Consider the following 17,213-nt stretch of genomic DNA (forward strand, 5'->3'; position numbering starts at 1 on the left):
GATGGGATCCACAGGACTTAGAATATCTTTGTGGGTTTTTTTTTTTTTTTTTTTTTTTTGCTTTCAGTTACTCATCCCCATAACCCCCAACGACTATAGACGGAAGGAAGAAACCCAAGACACCACTCAAATATCAATAGGAACAGCAGATGGGGAACAGGAAAGCGGCTAGCTCGCCAGCCGAAGCTGGCGGCCCCGAGATTGTGTGACGGCGCTGGCAGTCAGCGACCCACATGTGGGTCCCGCTATCGCTTGTGCGACCAGGGTATTTATTTGGGTTTGCACGCTTGTATCTAGTTCTCCTCCTCTTTTCTTCTCCCCATCTGAAATCTTCTGTCATAGATGGAATCTTAGCTTGGCCTTCGACCCTCCCATACTGTGCCCTTGCAGATTGCTCATGTTAGTGCGCCGCTTAGGGGCGCGGGCCACCCCGAAATCATCTACTCGAACTGCTCCAAGGCCACCGAGGCAGCCGCCCACGCTGCGGAAGCTGTACAACTCCAACAGGCCGGCGCATATTAGAAACCCAATTGTCCGGGATGGTCTGACCCTGAGAGCCTACGGCGTTATAGCCGTTTACCTGCGCACAACCGGTTCATTAGACACTTACTTCAAGGAACTGAAGGACATTCAGGATCAGTTCGCCCAGAAGTTGCAGCCACAGTTTCGACCATCCCTACAACTCATCCAGAATGGCCGCGGACTGGAGGCCGACGTGGCCGGGGCAGGATCCAGGAGCGACGCCAAAAGACACAAGACGTCGGCGAGAGGCGACCTACATACTACAGTAGACGGGATGGCTGCGAACTTTAACGCCCAAATACTCGCCATGAGAGAGGAACTGGATAAACTCGGTAGTGTGAGGGAAGACCTGGACAGACTTACGGAAACCATGGGCGATACCCTGAACCGTTTGACCGGCGTAGAGGCGGAGAACCGCGAGTTGAAGAAGCAGAACTACGAGCTGAAGGAATATGCCGTATACTTCTTCAAGAAGAACCACGAATTGCGTAATTGTCTCCGGTTCATCGCCAACATTCCCGAGAAACCCGCTGACGCCACAAACTTGTGGACTAACATTAAGGCGGCCATTACCAAGGCACTCCACGACGATAAGCAGTGTTGATGCGAGCGGACCGCTCCCGAAGGAGGCGGTTCTCCTCCTCCAACGCACGGAGGCGGGCGGCGAACGTTTTTGTCGCTTCGCAGAAAACAATGGCGAGCTTTGCGACTATCAGGGTCCTTTCAAGGACAGAGATGCTATGAGAAGGCACTATAAGGACTCTCATCGAATCGTCCTCGGCATCAGCTTGGCAATGCGATCGACCATTTCCCCCGCTGCGCTGATAAAATCAGAAGTGCGTCCAGGCCGGTAGAAAAGCGGGAAGCGTTTGGTATCAGTGAACGGCACTGTCATTACTGCCGGCTGCCACTGCTCATCCAAGTCGTCGAGGTATGCACTGAGCGTGCGCATGTCCAAGCGTGGGGCCAGATCCACACTGAACTTGGCGGCGTTCTTAGCGATGTCCTTTCGTGCCTTGCGATCCATCTTGACACCCGAAGCGATCTTGAGGATGGATCTTTCGGTATGGATACGGGTGGTCGCCCCAAGCGCCAGAAGGTCCGCGCCGCCAACGGTAAGTTGACATTGTTCCTTTGATGTTTCTGGGATTTTTCCGAGGGGTTGCAGGAGGGTTACCGGAGGGTTATCGAGGGGTTTTCTTGGTCAAAGTAACCGGTGTCGGCAAAAGCCGCAACGTCCGCGCTAAACTCAGTTAGAATCCTGTCTTTCAACACTACACAGAATAAGGACAAAGACGGACGCATAGAGGACAGGGAGACTTACGACGGCGGCGTACGCGTCACGCCGGGCAGCAGCAACCGCGACCACCCTACGGCGGCGTACGCGTCACGCCGGGCAGCAGCAACCGCGACCACCCTACGGCGGCGGGCGTCGCGGCGCTCAACGGTTGCGGCCGAAGGCGGGCGACCGCGGGGGCGCGAGGGGGTGTTGGGGTCCATTTGTCTAGTCTGCGTCAGTTCACTGTCACGTCGACAAGAAAGTCCTGTGAAAAGCAGGAAACCGACAAGCTTGACTTACGTTTTCCACCGCCACGAGGCGCTCTCGGCATTGCGCAGGAACTGAGCTTCGTCCGCAATGACCCGTGCGAAATTAACAGCGAGTTGCAAGACCAAATATCCGCGCAGTCGCATGATCTCTGGCCGAGACAATAATCACGATGCCTACTCCTAAGGTCAAGAAAGAGAAAGCCGTCAAGCCAAGAAACAAAGCCAATCTGGCTGTTGACAACACCTCGACGTCTTTGTGAATAGACATTTTCACTTCGTACCATTTGTCTTTGCGTATGCTCCCTGCGCCGTTGCTGGTTGCATCGCTAGAGAATGTCCCTCTCTCGTATTGGGTTGGGAGGTACATCTCCGCGGCTGACGGCGTTTAGCTTCTGAGCTGATTCTTTGTTGCAGTCTGAAGCCGCATTCTTGGTAGCCCAAACTCCAAAGATAGCATCGAAGAGGATAGTTAAGAAAGAAGGCGAGCGGTAAGGGCGTGCGGGTGTGATGTGAAGACCACTATGTGGTCTCATCCTCCATATCCTCCTCAGAGGAGTCGTCGATGACTATCTTTCTCCTTTTCGCTTGGCTTCCCTCTTTCTTGCTCTTCCTCTTCTTCCCACCGCCACCTTCTCCACCACTTTGGTCTTCGGCGTCTTCGTCTTCACTGGTATTGTTGGCGACGGTCTTGGATGATGCACGTGTGCTGGCCTCGACCAATACCTTTGGAGGGTGGTTGCTCTGAAATGGGCTGTTGGGTTACAAATACAGCGTTGGTAACGGGCGAGACGGCGAGGGGAGTCAGGTGAAGCTGTTAATATGCCGCCAGACTGTGGAGGCTGCGTGGTTGTAATATTGGCCGTTTTCGAGGTCGTTCTCATGGTCGGCTGCGTAGCGGCCAGAGTGCCATGTTGTGCCATCAGAAAAAAAAGAAAGGCAAAAAAGAAACAAAACAAAGAACAACCAAGCACGGCCCTGCCCAAGATGATGATGGTGGTACATGTCGCTGGCATACTAACGTTATAATTAGTATACTTACTCTTGACATATAGTTGGCCGAGGGGCGCCGACCTGTCGAAGTCGATGCGGCCACGCATCCAGGTCCAAACCTTTTCGAAGTGTTGGACGCTGAAGAGCTTGTCCGTTTGTTACCGAAGCTCTTCGTCCTCGGAGTAAACTCCGGGCCGCAAGAGGCCCTCGAACTTGGTGTCGTTTTTGACGACATTAAGGATGAGGTTCTATAGATGCATTATCGTTAGCAACATTGCGACATAACAACATTTATAGATAGTTGGATATATACTAACTTTTATTATCTTGATAATGTAATTTTTACTATTCTTTTGTGTCCTCATCAATACGGTGCCTGCATCCCTCCACTGAGTGGAATAGGGATCGAGGGTAGGCTAAACGGACTTGATGATCTAATTATATAGTTTCATTAGTACTGGTCATTGAAATTATATCCCAACCCGATATTATGACATATACCGAGGCTTCTCTTGACGGGCAATGGCGGTGATAAAGGAAGATCTGCCAAGCGGCCTTGTCATGCAGCTTGTCGACCAGCGCCTCCTCCTCGTCGACAATTTTTTTTGGATTTCTTCCTCTGTGAGATGAGGTTCTGGCGCTGCCCTCCCCATCCCTCGCATTGTCGGTATGCTTCTTGGAGCCGAGGTGCCTGTTGAACTCTCTTTCGGTGCTGCCAGCGGCAAAGTGCTGGTCGCACACCTCACAATAATCGTATCGTGGCGCTATGCCGTCTGCCACCGCTTGCTTCCGTGCGTGTGTTGCCGACCTGAGGTGCTCTCCACATATGTATATAGTCGACACCTACTTGTCGTACCTCTACACTTCGCAGCAATTCAGCGGCGGCAGCTGCACGGGTTCGGAGGGCGGTACCCCTGCGGCGGCAGCTGCAGACCTGTCGTGGGTGCGTGGGTGCCATTGTGCACTCATTTTGCGTTCCGAGATGCCTGTCAATCATAAGCATACAATATGATCGCAGAAAGAGCTTGACGAGCACATTGCGTTGATTAGCTCGTGATCCCAATCGGAAGGGGCGTTCCTCACTGAATTGGGGATACCGAGCAGTTGATGGAAAGAGCCACTCGGTTCAGACGACAAGCCACCCGAACTCTTCTCAGTTTGGCAAGAACCCATGATGGATCCCGTGTCCACCAGAGCGAACTTTTGTCCTAGCAACCCCGTCCTTGCATATCTCAGAAGGGTTCTTTGAAGGATACAACGCTCCTTCGACCAAGCCATAAGCAGCTACCTACCTAGCTAGTCCTAGGACAACTCCAACTACTAATAGAGACCACCAGCTCGCCGCTTCTGAGTAAGTAGCGTATGAAACTGACGCCCGAGAGATACCTATAGCTATTACTACACTTATACAGAGCCCCTATTCAGTCGTCAGCTTTCCGGATACAGTAGTAGGTGCCCGTCAGTAGCCGGCTACGGTACCTATAACGGGACCGTGTTTTCACCTTTTCTTCACCTTTTCTTCACCTTCTCTTCACCTTCTCTTCACCCGCTATTAATCGTCTCTTCAGACCTTACCTATACGACTACACTTCCCAACCTGGCATCAACCTACATATCACATACATAGGTATATAACATCTTATCCCCAGTAGTTCAAAAATATAAAGATAAGATGGTTATTCAAAAGGTTTAGAAGTGTGAGTACACAAACACTGCTACTATCTCAGCCCCTTATCGGGTACACGACGCTTCCATCCTCTTTGTAATGTATATATATATATATATATATATATATATATGCTCCTAAGTGGTCTTGTTCCATCATATGGACTTCTATCACATTCGTCCAAGACTCCTCGGCCAAGCCAAGCCAAGCCATAGATGTCAAAGAAGGTATACAAGGTATATATTAAAAGCAAATCGCCTATAAGCCGTGACATGAACCAACCAACAAAAAGTCGTACCCAAAATCTCTTCCGTTCAAAGCCGCCACCCACCAATGACCCATCATCGCTCATCGCTCGTACCGCGGCAGATACTCAATTGGAGGCGGACTCGAAGAATCCGACCTTGCTTGCTGCTCCTGTTCCCGTAATGGATCGTGCGCGTGTCCTGAGCCCGAGGCCGAGAACAATGCCGATGCAGGTGCTGGTGCTGGTGACGACGGACCACCAACAACCGTTACCGTACCCACGGACCCAGAGCGGTGATTATTGTACGTATACTCCGGCACAGTTTCTTCTTCGTGACCGCCGCTGCCGCTAGGAAAGCTGGGGCCACCGGCGGTATATCCACCGCCGTGGTAGTCTTCATCGTCCTCGAAAAACACGGGAGCTGAGGGTTCAAAGGCTGCGGGTGGGGCTGAGGGTGGCGCGGAAGGTCCTGCTCCTGATCCCGAGGGCCCCGCTGGGGTTACGGGTCCTCCGCCTTCGTCGGGAATGTAGTCCTCTGGGAACTCGGGCGGTGCGCTGGCCTCGGCCAACAGCCTTCTCCGTTCGAGCTCCTGTTTGTCTTCGGTGGCGCTTAGAGGGTGGTGAGAGGGTCCTCTGGATATTGGTGGTGGTCGGTCGAGCTCTTCAAGGGTTGGCGCGGATGGTAGGTCTTCTGCTGGTGTGGGTGTGTATTCCGGAGCGAGAGCGTGGTCAAATGGTGGTGCTGTTGCGGGTGTGGCGGCTGGGGTTGGTACGTCGTCTTCTGCATCGTAGATGTTGTCCCCGTTTAGTAGTAGGGACGAGTCCACGGCGTGATTGGAGGCGGATGGTGAGGGCACGGCGGCAGAGGACGATGATGATGCTGCCGCTATTGGTGGTTGACTGGGCAGTAAGCGTTGTTCGGCACGTCTGATGCGCTCCTTTTCCGTGAGACTATTCTCACCAGGTAAGTTGGGCGGTGGTATATAGTGAGGTGCGGGTATCTCTTGCTCATGCTGTGATGAGTCGGGAACGTAATTCCAATATGGTGGTTGATGGACATAATCGTGTGGGTGAGTCGTTTGTGGAGGGTACGACGCATAGTCATCATCCGGGTTTGCAGACTCGGGACCATATCCGTCATCGTCGTGCATGCTGTTCGGCCAACCGCCCTTTTCGTTGTACTCATTCTCCACGTAGCTGGGGCCGACGGTGACAGATGATGTAAGTGTAAGGCTGGGCCTTTGCGGACCCTTTCCTCGTAACCGATTGCTGTCGGTTGTACCGACGATGACCTCGTAGTATCCCGGAATGACTCCTTGTATCCTTTTGAGGCGATCTGTGTCCAGGATACTTGTGCTCCCTGTCGCCCCCCACGATGGCAGTGTGCCAACATTCTCGAAAGGATTCCCTACCACACCAGTGGCACCCACCCGTGAGGCCGAAGAGGCACCACCCTGTAGATGATTGGCGAGTTTGCCGCCCAAGTCCACGATGACTTCGACGAAGTACTTGAAACTGATCATTTCCCCAGGCACACCCTTGATGGTGGGGAAAGAGTCCTCTGGTACTCGTACTGATGCCGTCAGGGTGGCAGAGTAGGTCACCGGATCTGTAATGAGAGGCGCAAATGCTTGTGATAGATCCTTTCGAAACATGCTGCAGGAACCCGCAGACGACAGGGAAAGGCCGCTGAGACCCGTCCTGGATTTGGGGTAATAATAGTCGTCTGATTCCGACTTTTTCCAATCTTGCTTGGAAAGCTGAAGCGGGGACGAGTCGATGCGCCCTTGTCTGAACAGCGTTACTATAACACCATGCATGCTTTTGATCCTCTTAATGTGATTAACGGATACCTTGACGGGTATCACGTCGCCGGGTAAGCATCCACCTTTAAGCACTTCAACTGTCATCGTGATGGTCCGTTCGTCGGCAAATGATATCCGCTTTCCTGTCATCGCGGACCCCGCGATGGCCAGCTGGTTTGTCTCGCTATGTGCTCTGCTCGGGTGCGTGCTAAGACTCGCGGCGCTATCACCACTGAGACTTCGCACCTCACTGTGTGAGACACTCCGCGGAGTTTGGCTAAAGGCTTCTGGACCAACGTCATCACCAACTACTGAAAGAGATCCTTCGGTCGATGTGTCGTTTATCCTTGCCGAATCTGCGTCAGACAATGGTTCTGGTACATCAGCAGACAGCCGTTCTGACGATATCACGGAGCGCCTATCTCCACCGGCTGGTCGTTTCTTCTTGCTTCGTTTCGAAATGGGTCGGAGGTCCACAGTCTGGGCCTTGGGAGGAGCAAGCGGTCCAACATCCAGCTTTTCCACCAAGTAGATTTTGCGTTCACAGCTAGTCGTTGGGGTTACCGAGGTCGGGCGCGTTAGTGTTGCTGTGATCATGTAAGATATCGTGCCACGTTCAAACTGGACAATAGTTAGCGACAATCATGTCGTCTGGTTCGGAGCTGGTAGTACGCACATCGATGCTGCTGGGGAGACCATTTGCTGGGAAGAGTAGATCGAAGTTGAACTCGTATCTTCCGGGCTCCAGCCGGCCATCGGAGCTGAGAACCTGCTCATCCTGAAACAGCGACGCATAGCCATTATAGTATTTCTTGCGCTCCCCTCGGCTGCTGATGTTCTGGATCTCGGCTGGGCTTCGGACGGGCTCGTTGTTTTGGGCGCTGGGTCCCTTGTAGACACGTACGTAGCCGTGCAGCAAGACGGTCAGGTGCGTGATGCGGACGGGCTTGACGACGGTCAGGACCACGGCGCCCTGCACATGGTCGCCGGCACTGTATTTGCGATGAGGATCGTCGGGTCGGATATGGAAGTCGGCGATATTGCGGGTGCGTGATCGGAGAGGGAGGATGTTGAGGCGCTTCAGGAACTTTTTGCTGGTCGTGGAGTCGTCGGACGCGGCGGCAGATGGTGTTTTGGATTGGGGGGATGGCGTCGCAGTTGCAGGAGCGGCGGTGGCGGCGGCACTGTTGCGGTCGGAGGCGCTCGAGAAGGGGCCCATCTATGCGTGTAGGGTCGAGGACGGGATGTGGGTTGTTGTCGTGAAGATGGAGAGGAGGCGGGAGTAGGAGTTCCTTCAAGGCCGTCGCATTCGGGAATCAGCGCAGGGCTCGAACCCGCATGCGCGACGGGCACAAGTCGGCGGCAGGTGGGCGGGCACTCGATTCGAGCGTGGGGATATGTACGGGGGGGTTGAGTGCTGGTCGGTGGTGATGGTGGTGGTGGTGATTGTGGTGCCTCTGGTGCTGGCAGCCCTGGGGGCGTCCGGGCTGGTTGTCGCTACACCTGTAACTCTAACCGGCGCGCAACCCACAGTCCACAGCAACCTTCAATGTCGGGCAATCGGACTCGGACTCGTCGGAGTGGAATTGGTTGTGATGCCGGTGATGCCCCTGACGCGAGTACAGACGGTTATCGATCGTAAAGCCAAGAGATCTTTGAGTGACGGAGAAGGCTTGCGCTCTGGGGGTTGCATATGCCAAGGCTGGGACAGTCCGGCGACAGTGGACAGAACAGTGACAACGACGGGCTGGACAACGCCTGGAAGTTCGGCTGGAAGTTGATGGGTGCTTGGCTTGCCAAGAGATGTCGACGAAAGGGTGGACGAGGGTGGAGGTTCGGTTGAGGAGAAGAGGAAGGGTCGGCGGGACCGGGAGTGGTCGGACGCCCAGTGGATGTGCCAAGTCAGCCAGTGGATGCGCCCAGTGGATGTGACGATCAGAGAGGGGAATGAGGCCCGTGCGCGCGGGAGTGGTGCTCCAGCAGAAAAGCTTGACTCAGTAATGGGGGGGAATTTCTCGGCAAGGGTAAGGAACGGAAAAGTAAGGAAAGGTAAGGGAAAAGATATGATGTTTTCCGCTAAGCTTTCCGCACGTGAGGGTGTAAGTGCTCAGAGATGTACAGACATCGGCCAAACAGGTCCAGGTTCTTTTGGCTCCTTGGTTCAAATAATTTCAAAGATTCGTCTCCTACATAATTTGTTAAACATTATTATACCTCTTCATCTTAGGTAGCTGATAAGGTCGATGAAGTTAATACTACCCGTTGGGGATGGAGGTCAGTTCCTGTCTGTTTCCCCAACTCTGCTACTTCGAGTGAGGGCAGTTTGGTGGTAAGGTGCACGAGCCGTATTTTTCGGTTTGGAATTTCGATATTTTCAGGATTTCGATAATTTCGGAAATTTTGTTATTTTTTCAGAAAATGACCATCACTACTTGACTGGGCTTTGATCCCCAATCCAGCCTAGCCCAGCTGGCACGTGCGTGTTCCGAATTCTGTTCTGATTTGAAGTTTTGAACTCACGTTTCACCTTCCCTGTTTTCATCAGAAGAGTAGCAAGCCTACAACACCAGATATGGGGCAGTCCATCGAGGATTCAAAGAATGTCGGCCTGGCAGTGCATGGAATCGAACTCCAGGATACCTTATTCCTCACAATGCTCCAAACGACCGCCTGGATACTGCAAACGAGACACTCACTCTCGTCAACAATCTCAAACTTGGAGGATCCGATGTTATTTAGGCCGGCCTATACACGCTCGAAGACCCGGCAATACGATTGTACTGGGCAAACAAGCTGTCTATCTGATATTCCCACGTCTGCCACGAACCCATCTGATTCTATCTTGGACAAAACATACCGGGCATCCTGGTTGCTCTTCCGGTCTCCCCATCAACTCGGCGGTGAAATAGCCCTACAAAAGACCCATTTCCCCGCCCAAAAAATCCCTGCCCTACAGACCCAATTCCAATGCACTCTCATGCACGTAGGGATCTGGAGCTTGTCGTGCACTCTGTAACGTGTGGAAGTCGTTACCCCACCATGGTTTTCTATTCTCAGTGTAGTTAAGGTGGTCCAGGTAGGCCATCTCCTCTTCATCCAACCAAGCCGCCAATCAACCACTTTTCTCCATCATTGATCCCATTGTTTCAACTCGTGCCTGAAAAAGCAGAAGGGATGACGATATCAAAATCAAAACGATAGCTCTGCCGATCTTATTGGGATCTCGTAGGGCTACACGCCACGGTCTTGGCTTCTTGGCGATCTCTATTCGGTTCAAGATCGACAAAAAGATGGAAAGCCACAACGGTCCGTGTGGTGGTTTGACTGGATAATCGTTCCCGAGAAATCTCTTTTGCTCTCCACCTGTTCGAGAGTCGAGACCGTCAGAAAACATACGTCTTAGTCACAGACGTGGAGACGTAAGACGGCGAGATCCGCGATAATAACATCATCAGTTCACATGATGGGACAAAATCAGCACACAGAACTCAGGGAATGAGACACACTCCCAAACACTGTGAGTCTTTACTCGTTTCCCATTAATATGGTACTTGTAACTACCTGTAGGCCACTGCCAGATTCCCACATCTTTTGTTCAATACTAGACAACAGTAACATCAACAATTGATACAAAGAAACACCACAAACAAAGGCACGTCTCTTCACAACAAAACAAAAGCCGAACCTGAATGCCAAGAACGGCTTGCATTGTCGTTACGTGATATGCAAAAGATCCCTTTCTCGAGTCCTCAGTGGTTCTAGTGGTCTTCTTTGCCGTGTTCGTCCCTGTTCGTCCGTTAGTGGTCCGGGCAGCCCCCAGCAACGGTAGCAACCCCTCTCTCAATGATACACTTATATTTGCTAGCCTCTTGGTAGGATGCCATCACAAACGTAATCACACCATGACCTTTTTATCAATGTCAGCACAGGCTGTGTTTATAAACCTCCTCTCAGCCATTGATTTCATTGTTTCTTGGTACCTAAGATCCTCAACACTCAGACCATGAGAGTCATTCTTCAAGATGAGAGACATCGTTGACCTACCACACGATCTCTTCCTCCTCATCATCTCTTATCTCTCTTCCAGAACATGCGTCCTCTCTCGTTCCGTCTCTCGACGATGGCACGCAGCTTTCACCGATGAACACATCTCGTATCTGTTGATGCGATGGAATTTTCCGCGATGTCGTGAGATGCGCCTGGCTTCGGCCGCCGCCTTGTTACCATCAGCATCAGCTTCATCAGACTTCGCCAACATCAACAACAATCTCGCCGTCGAGATTTCATGTACTTCTCGCGACCTCCCTCCTTGGTCCGAAACATTTGCTCTCGTGGCCAGACGCTATCACCATCTCCGTCGAGGCTCGGCCCGTGTCGTCGAGAAGCTCCAGATGGCTCGGCCAAGCCGAGGTGATAGTAACGAACTCTCTCCATTCTCTTTCAAGGGAGTCGCTATTTGGAACCGTTTCCTGCGTCTAGAGGAGAAGACGGCCGAGTTTCACTACCCCGATCCAGCGTGGTGGTACAGTCAAGAAGACGGAGTGCTGGTTTACCCAGCAGAAGTCCTTGACAGGCCCAATTCTCCATCATCAGATCCGGCCCATGGTTACGTTTACCACATCTTCGATCCGGCGACTGGAACTCAAATCCCCGTTCCGTTCGATGTTCGCCGGAAGCATATTCGTCGAGTCCGTCTTGCCCAGGGAGTTCTGATATTCGAATGGGCTGAAGAGCATCCATACCACCAGTTGAACGACAGAGAGGTTGTCCATCGGCATTTTGTCACTGCTTTCTACGTCATCCGAACACCCTCTCCCTCTGCCTGGACATGGACCATCCAGTTCCGCTCAGAGTGGAAGCTACACTTCCTCGGTCTGCCCATGAATCGCTCCGATCGCTTCTTCTCCGCCCACACAGCAACGCACTACGCCGTTTACTTCTGGCAACCCAACCGCTCGCTTTACCAGGATGATCCCATTGAACAGCTCGCCGTCTGGGACATTTCCTCACCAAGTCCATACCGTCCATCCGAGGATCCAACAGGATACAACCGACCACCACTCGGCAACCGGACAACTTCCATGCCCGCTGGCTTGTGGAACGGAGGAGGAACCCACACGACCACGACGAGCACAACAGCCGGGCAACCAAGTAAAAGCGCTAGCCCCGAACCAGAATCCGTCAGCACTACGACCGGCCCCCAAGTAATCCGTCGCATGGCCTGGCGCGAACTCGACTTCTACGGGCTGCGCCAGCGCGCCAACCCACAGTTGCGCAACCTCTCCCTCGATGATAGGAACCTCTACTTCATCGAGGAAGAACACCGTTGGACCGAAGGTCAACACTCCTCTCTTAGTCCGCCTCGCGTTCACCATGTCAAGTGCACGGGTATTCCGATCGTGCCTTGCACGCCGGCTGTTCCTATCCCTTTGGTGTCCGTTAAGGAGGGTTGGGAGAGGGAGCGAGAGCCGTCGTCTCATGCGCATTACTACCAAGCTCTTTTCACTTCAACTATCAATGATCCTGTTCATGGGCCGATATGGGTCGATCAGTGTGGTGCGGATGGGGATGTGAATATGTCGTTTTGTCAACGGGCACATTCTTCTGCTTCTTCTACCTCTCCCCTCACTTCACCTTTAACCTCTGCCTCCCCCTCATCCTCATCCTCACCCACCCGCCAGACCCAAGACCAGCAACTCCTCCCCCCCTCCCCACCCCTTTCCCCTTCCTCCTCCCGCCGCTCCTTCTCCATCCCCTCCAATCAGCAAGCCCTCCTACATCACCTCCGCTCCCGTCCACCTTCCCCTTCCCAACCCTATTTTTTCTCCCCACCACCACAATCTACCACATTATCAACCTCCCCCCGCCGCCGCAGAAACCACCAACAATCCCTCCAGGATTTGCTGAGCATCATAAGTAACCAACAACGCTTCCCCGGCCTCGCCCCCTGCTGGCGCCACGAAGATTTCCCCTACCTGACCGTAGCAGAAATGGTCGATTTCGCTGCGGGCGTGAGGATCACGGCACGGCATTGTTTCATGTTGGAGACGGTGTCGGTTTGTGTGAGGAATGCGAGGGTTTGTGTAAAACCTGAGCCTGGTGGGTTGTCTCTGGCAGCACCTGATGATGATGAAACGGGCAACAAGGTGGTGGGCAAAGAAGAAGAAACGAAGAAGAAGAAGGGGAATAGGAAGAAGAAGGGGCATAAGGGAGGGGAGGGAGGAGAAGGAGGAGGAGAAGGAGGGAGAGATGAGGAAGTGCAATTCGCGGATGAGATGTGGAGCCAGTTGGTGGGTAGGAGGGGGTATTTGGCGGGTGATGAGAGATGGGTTTTGGGGGAGGATGAGGAGGGGAGGGTTACTGTTGTTAGGTTTTAGTTTTTTTTGGTTTTGGGGGGTTGATGTTGATGTTGGGCGGTTGCGATACCTGGCTGTTGTCTTTCCTTTTCTTTTGTTCTTTTTCGCTTGTTTTGGGCATGCATTGACAACGGCATTATTGTGGTTGGGATACAACAGACAAAACTTGGTCGGAGAAGACAAGACATGACATACATAGGGAGGAGTTTGGGTAGGGTAAGGTACGGTATGAAGGCAGGCGTCGGTACGATTGGGTTGCTCTTCTGCGATAACTTCTTACATTGTATTACTTTGATACCTACATTGCAGTCTTACTGTTGTTCAATAAATAACTTGGGGATAAATTTCATCCAACTTTGACTCGCTTACTCGCCTTACAACTGTTGTACGCGAAGTGTCAGCTGATAGGATTAGGCAACATGACACCACAACCCTTACTCTCTCTCCCATAGTAGAAAGACATCATAACGACAGTGAAGTAACAGTCACCAAGCACACCCTCTATCGATGACTCTTGTAGTTCTTTTTTTTTTTTTTTTTTTTTTTTTTTTTTTTTAAAAAAAAAAAAGATTCTTGAAATTCTTTTCGAGTTCGTCAAACCGTTAAATACATACATACAGAGAAAGCAAGTTACGTAAACGGGACTAAGTCTAACTCCTCTACGCCAAACCGAACACCACCGGAAAAAGGATCCGAAAATAATACTCCAACCACAACCAAACCAAGAAGAAGAAGGATATTTTCCACAAACCGCCTCAAAACGCTCTTCCAGTGTCTTGCCCTCCTCCATCTTCCTGCTCCTTCTTTCAACATGAGTAAGAAAGTAAACAAACCTGCCTCCCTCCATCGCCTTTCGTGGCCCTTCTATACACCAAATATTGTCCCGCCTAGGCCTAGTCCCTCGAGTCCGATTTCCCTCCGCGAGGTCTTCTGATCTGTCTCCTTTCCGCGTCTTGGTCATCCGCGTCTTGGTCATCCCCGCTAGTCTCATCGCTCCATGTCTCTCTCCGTTTCTTTTCCCTCGCCCTCTTGAGTAGTAGAAACTTTCCCGCCGCTTCATTCCCCAACACTCTCCTCCACCGATTCTCGTCTTCCTCACCCATCTTAATTTCGTTTTCCAACCTTTCTATCCTTCTCTTGTATTCCTCCACCCTTTCCAGCCATCCCTCTCTCTCCGACCAATTCTCAGAGTCCGCTGCCAACTTCTCCGCTATCTCCTTCGAAAACTCCACCGTTCTCTTCTCAATCTCCTTGGAACTCATACCCACCTCCTCCTGTATCTCTTTTTTAATCCTTTGCCACTCAGGATCATCCTCCGGATCAAGAAAAACCTCCTCCTCCTCCTCATCCCCCTCATCATCATCCTCCTCATCCTCCTCACCCTTACCATCCTCTTCTCCCGCATCACCCTCCTAAGCCATCGCAGGAGAAGGAGGCACCTGCAAAAACCGATCGTAGTAAGTGTCAAGCCACTTGGCCGCCTCCTCACCGGCATCGTCCACGCTCGAGTCCCACCTGCCGATGGATCCGACGTACCCGTCGGGACGGACGTTGACGATGGCCACCTCTCCAGGACCGAGGCTGCCGAGCCACTTGTTGGTGCACAGCTGGCCGCGGGTGTCGAGCTCGGGGATGTCGTCGAGGTAGAAGGTCCAGCGGCTGTCTTGGAAGAGGGCGGGGAGGTCGGTGATTTCGATTTCGGACTTGGGCATCGTGGCTGGGGGCATTTTTAGTATAATTTTTTTGGGGGAGTTGAGAGAACGAGAGAGGTGGTGGACTTACTGATCAATCCGAAAGTAAACAAATGACTAACGGCAGTGTACCGCTCCGGACGGAGATAGATATCCTCTGGAGCTGGTAGACGTGGCTGCTTAGCGTACGAAATGTTCGTGGCGGCCGAGAGCTGGTTGACCAAAGAATCAGGCGACGCCAAAGCCGCGCAGAAACCGTCCAGGAAGATGCGCGACTGATGGACATCCCACATCAACAGGTAGATCCGGAACTGGCCCAGCATAGGAATGTCGAGCTGGATATCAACCGGGTTCGAGTCCAAGTACCGAGTCACCTTTGCAGGCGGGAGCAAGCAGCCGGGCTTGGCGTCACCCATAACCCACGACTGCGGTTCAACCATGTTAATAGCATTCTCGCCGTACTCGGCGCCAATGCCCGAGATGAAGCGAACGTTCGTCTTGAAGTTTTCAGCCAGAGCGACAGCATCTCCTCCGGCAATCTGGTTGGCGTGCTCATAGTCGAAGTTGACCAGGTCCAACGCGATCTTCCTCCGCTCCTCTTCGTAGCTCTCCAGCAACGCGGGCTTCGCAAGGCCACGGGCGGCAAAGTTAAGCTTCCAGCCAATATTCCAGGCATCGTGCATCGACGTGTTCATGCCCTGCGCAGCCTTGGGCGAGTGGGTGTGGCTGGCGTCACCGGCCAAGAAGGCCCGGGTATGAGAGTCTTGGAAGCGGTTCGCAACTCTCTGGCCGATCTGGTACCTACCAAACCACTCAATGTATTTCCACTTGACACTGAAAGGCGCCATGATCTCCTTGGCGCGCTGCATCACAAAGTCCTGGCCGAGCATGTTCCTGTCACCCTTGGTGCTGCTCTTCAGCTCAATGTAGAATCTGGTCATGTTCCGCTCTCGCGGAATGATCAGAATAGAGCCATGCTCTTGCGAGTAAACCAATGTCTTGGACCAGATGTCTGGGAAGTCGGTATCGAGCTCGCCGTCGAGGACGCCCCACAGCGAGGGCTGCGACAGGCCAATGGGCTTGGCATCAGGGATGCTTTTCCTGACCTTGGAGTGCGCACCGTCACCTAGGCAACGCAATCAATGTTAGCATTAAGCGGAGTCCTTTTCAGGGGCAGCGCCGCCGCCAGCGTCGGCAGCGGCAAGCGGCAGCGGGGGATTCAGGGGTAACACCCACAGCCAACCAAATATTGCGTCAAAATGGTCTTGCGATCCTGCGTAACATTTGTTAGGCAGTTCACCTGGAGCGGCCCATTATTTCCGTCGCAAACGCTATACGAGTCGAAAGCAGTGTTTCTCCGCACTTCAACGCCGCGCTTCTTCAAGTCCTCGATAAACAGACTTTCCACCATGCCCTGGTGGACAAGCAAAATGTACGGGTCTAGCACATCGATTATAGGGGGGTAATGGATTTCTCGGCCGAGGCGGTGGAGCGGTTCGTCGGTTGTACTCCTCCAGAAAGCAATGTCGTACACTCGAACGCCGCGTTGTAGTAGAGGGTCTGCCAGGCGCATCTGGCGGAAAGTCTCGATCGTCTTGGGTTGCAAACCGTCGGCTCTGTTGTTTTTGCACACAATGTCAGAAAACACTTTCTTGTTCCATCGTCCCATTGTCATGACGGCGTGTGAACTTGCCTCCCCACAGGGGTCTGATCCGCCCTATCATCCACCACTTCCACCTTGACACCGAAACGGCCGAGATTGCAAGCCAGCATCAGGCCAGCCGGGCCGGCGCCAACCACGCACACCTGACACTCTACCGGCGGTTCCGGCATACTCCTTAGCAAGGTCAGACGGTCGACACAGCTGTCGTTAGCAGCGTTGGTCATGTGCGAGTCGCCTCCTTGTTGCTCCTCGGCAGGCTGTTCGAGAATACCGGGGGGCATTGTTGTATTAACGGGGGAAGCAAAAGGTCCCAAGGATGATGTTGGATAAGCTTTTGGTTTGTTGGAAAGGATGGGCGCAACAACGATGCTGAGCCTCTTTCACGCGTTCGCTTCGAGATGGAATAGGGCTGTCACCATGCGCCAGTGACAAGGGGGCGCCGTGTGATTCGCCAAAGGGAGGGGCCCTCGTCTAGAATCTCGAACGATGCGGGATGAATTTGGGTCGACTCCTGAACGATATCGAGCCGCGGTACCGGGGCTCCGATGATAGCTGGATGCTGGCGCAAGGCGTAGTAATAGGGCGGGGTGGTGGTGGTGCGCTGCAGCAGGTGAACAGCTAACTCTGTCGGTACTGGTGACGGGGGGAATGTGTTCGGTTATGGTTAAGCTTCTTGTAAAGTCGAAGTAGACAAGACCAGGCTAATGTTTTGGGATCGAAGTTCG

At 52.9% G+C, this 17,213-nt stretch overlaps 5 protein-coding genes across 5 annotated transcripts; 3 read left to right on the forward strand and 2 right to left on the reverse strand.

Annotated features, from left to right (window-relative positions):
- Positions 1-204: 204 nt before the first annotated feature.
- Positions 205-1,609, forward strand: B0H65DRAFT_61426 (uncharacterized protein). Its single transcript, XM_062831163.1, has 2 exons — positions 205-1,005; positions 1,067-1,609. Exons 1-2 carry the CDS (start codon positions 398-400, stop codon positions 1,374-1,376), a joined length of 918 nt encoding a protein of 305 aa, XP_062687249.1. The 5' UTR covers positions 205-397; the 3' UTR covers positions 1,377-1,609.
- A 3,219-nt stretch (positions 1,610-4,828) lies between these two features.
- On the reverse strand, positions 4,829-8,225 carry B0H65DRAFT_486283 (uncharacterized protein). Its single transcript, XM_062827690.1, has 2 exons — positions 7,455-8,225; positions 4,829-7,399 (listed from the first exon to the last, which is right to left on the reverse strand). The coding sequence occupies exons 1-2, from the start codon at positions 7,995-7,997 to the stop codon at positions 5,075-5,077; spliced, it is 2,868 nt and encodes a 955-aa protein (XP_062687250.1). The 5' UTR covers positions 7,998-8,225; the 3' UTR covers positions 4,829-5,074.
- B0H65DRAFT_453347 (uncharacterized protein) lies at positions 8,203-8,628 on the forward strand. Its single transcript, XM_062826143.1, has one exon. The coding sequence runs from the start codon at positions 8,209-8,211 to the stop codon at positions 8,557-8,559; it is 351 nt and encodes a 116-aa protein (XP_062687251.1). The 5' UTR covers positions 8,203-8,208; the 3' UTR covers positions 8,560-8,628.
- Positions 8,629-10,486: 1,858 nt separating this feature from the next.
- Positions 10,487-13,238, forward strand: B0H65DRAFT_61449 (uncharacterized protein). The gene has a single exon (XM_062831164.1). The coding sequence runs from the start codon at positions 10,801-10,803 to the stop codon at positions 13,153-13,155; it is 2,355 nt and encodes a 784-aa protein (XP_062687252.1). The 5' UTR covers positions 10,487-10,800; the 3' UTR covers positions 13,156-13,238.
- A 1,048-nt stretch (positions 13,239-14,286) lies between these two features.
- On the reverse strand, positions 14,287-16,769 carry B0H65DRAFT_564850 (FAD binding domain-containing protein; the record flags this gene model as incomplete). Its single annotated transcript, XM_062830267.1, has 4 exons — positions 14,287-14,851; positions 14,917-15,951; positions 16,062-16,441; positions 16,504-16,769. 4 exons carry the CDS (start codon positions 16,767-16,769, stop codon positions 14,547-14,549), a joined length of 1,986 nt encoding a protein of 661 aa, XP_062687253.1. The 3' UTR covers positions 14,287-14,546.
- Positions 16,770-17,213: the final 444 nt, after the last annotated feature.

The sequence above is a fragment of the Neurospora tetraspora genome (genome assembly GCF_033439725.1).
Source record: "Neurospora tetraspora strain CBS 560.94 chromosome Unknown B0H65scaffold_1, whole genome shotgun sequence".
Lineage (NCBI taxonomy): Eukaryota > Fungi > Ascomycota > Sordariomycetes > Sordariales > Sordariaceae > Neurospora > Neurospora tetraspora.

Bases quoted from the DNA above. Each gene is read 5' to 3' on its own strand.
- B0H65DRAFT_61426 (XM_062831163.1), top strand. From the start codon at position 398: ATGTTAGTGCGCCGCTTAGGGGCGCGGGCCACCCCGAAATCATCTACT. The intron at 1,006-1,066 runs ATTGCGTAATTG...GACGCCACAAAC, and splicing joins TTCTTCAAGAAGAACCACGA to TTGTGGACTAACATTAAGGC.
- B0H65DRAFT_486283 (XM_062827690.1), bottom strand. From the start codon at position 7,997: ATGGGCCCCTTCTCGAGCGCCTCCGACCGCAACAGTGCCGCCGCCACC. The intron at 7,400-7,454 runs GTGCGTACTACC...ACTATTGTCCAG, and splicing joins GTCTCCCCAGCAGCATCGAT to TTTGAACGTGGCACGATATC.
- B0H65DRAFT_453347 (XM_062826143.1), top strand. From the start codon at position 8,209: ATGGTGGTGGTGGTGATTGTGGTGCCTCTGGTGCTGGCAGCCCTGGGG.
- B0H65DRAFT_61449 (XM_062831164.1), top strand. From the start codon at position 10,801: ATGAGAGACATCGTTGACCTACCACACGATCTCTTCCTCCTCATCATC.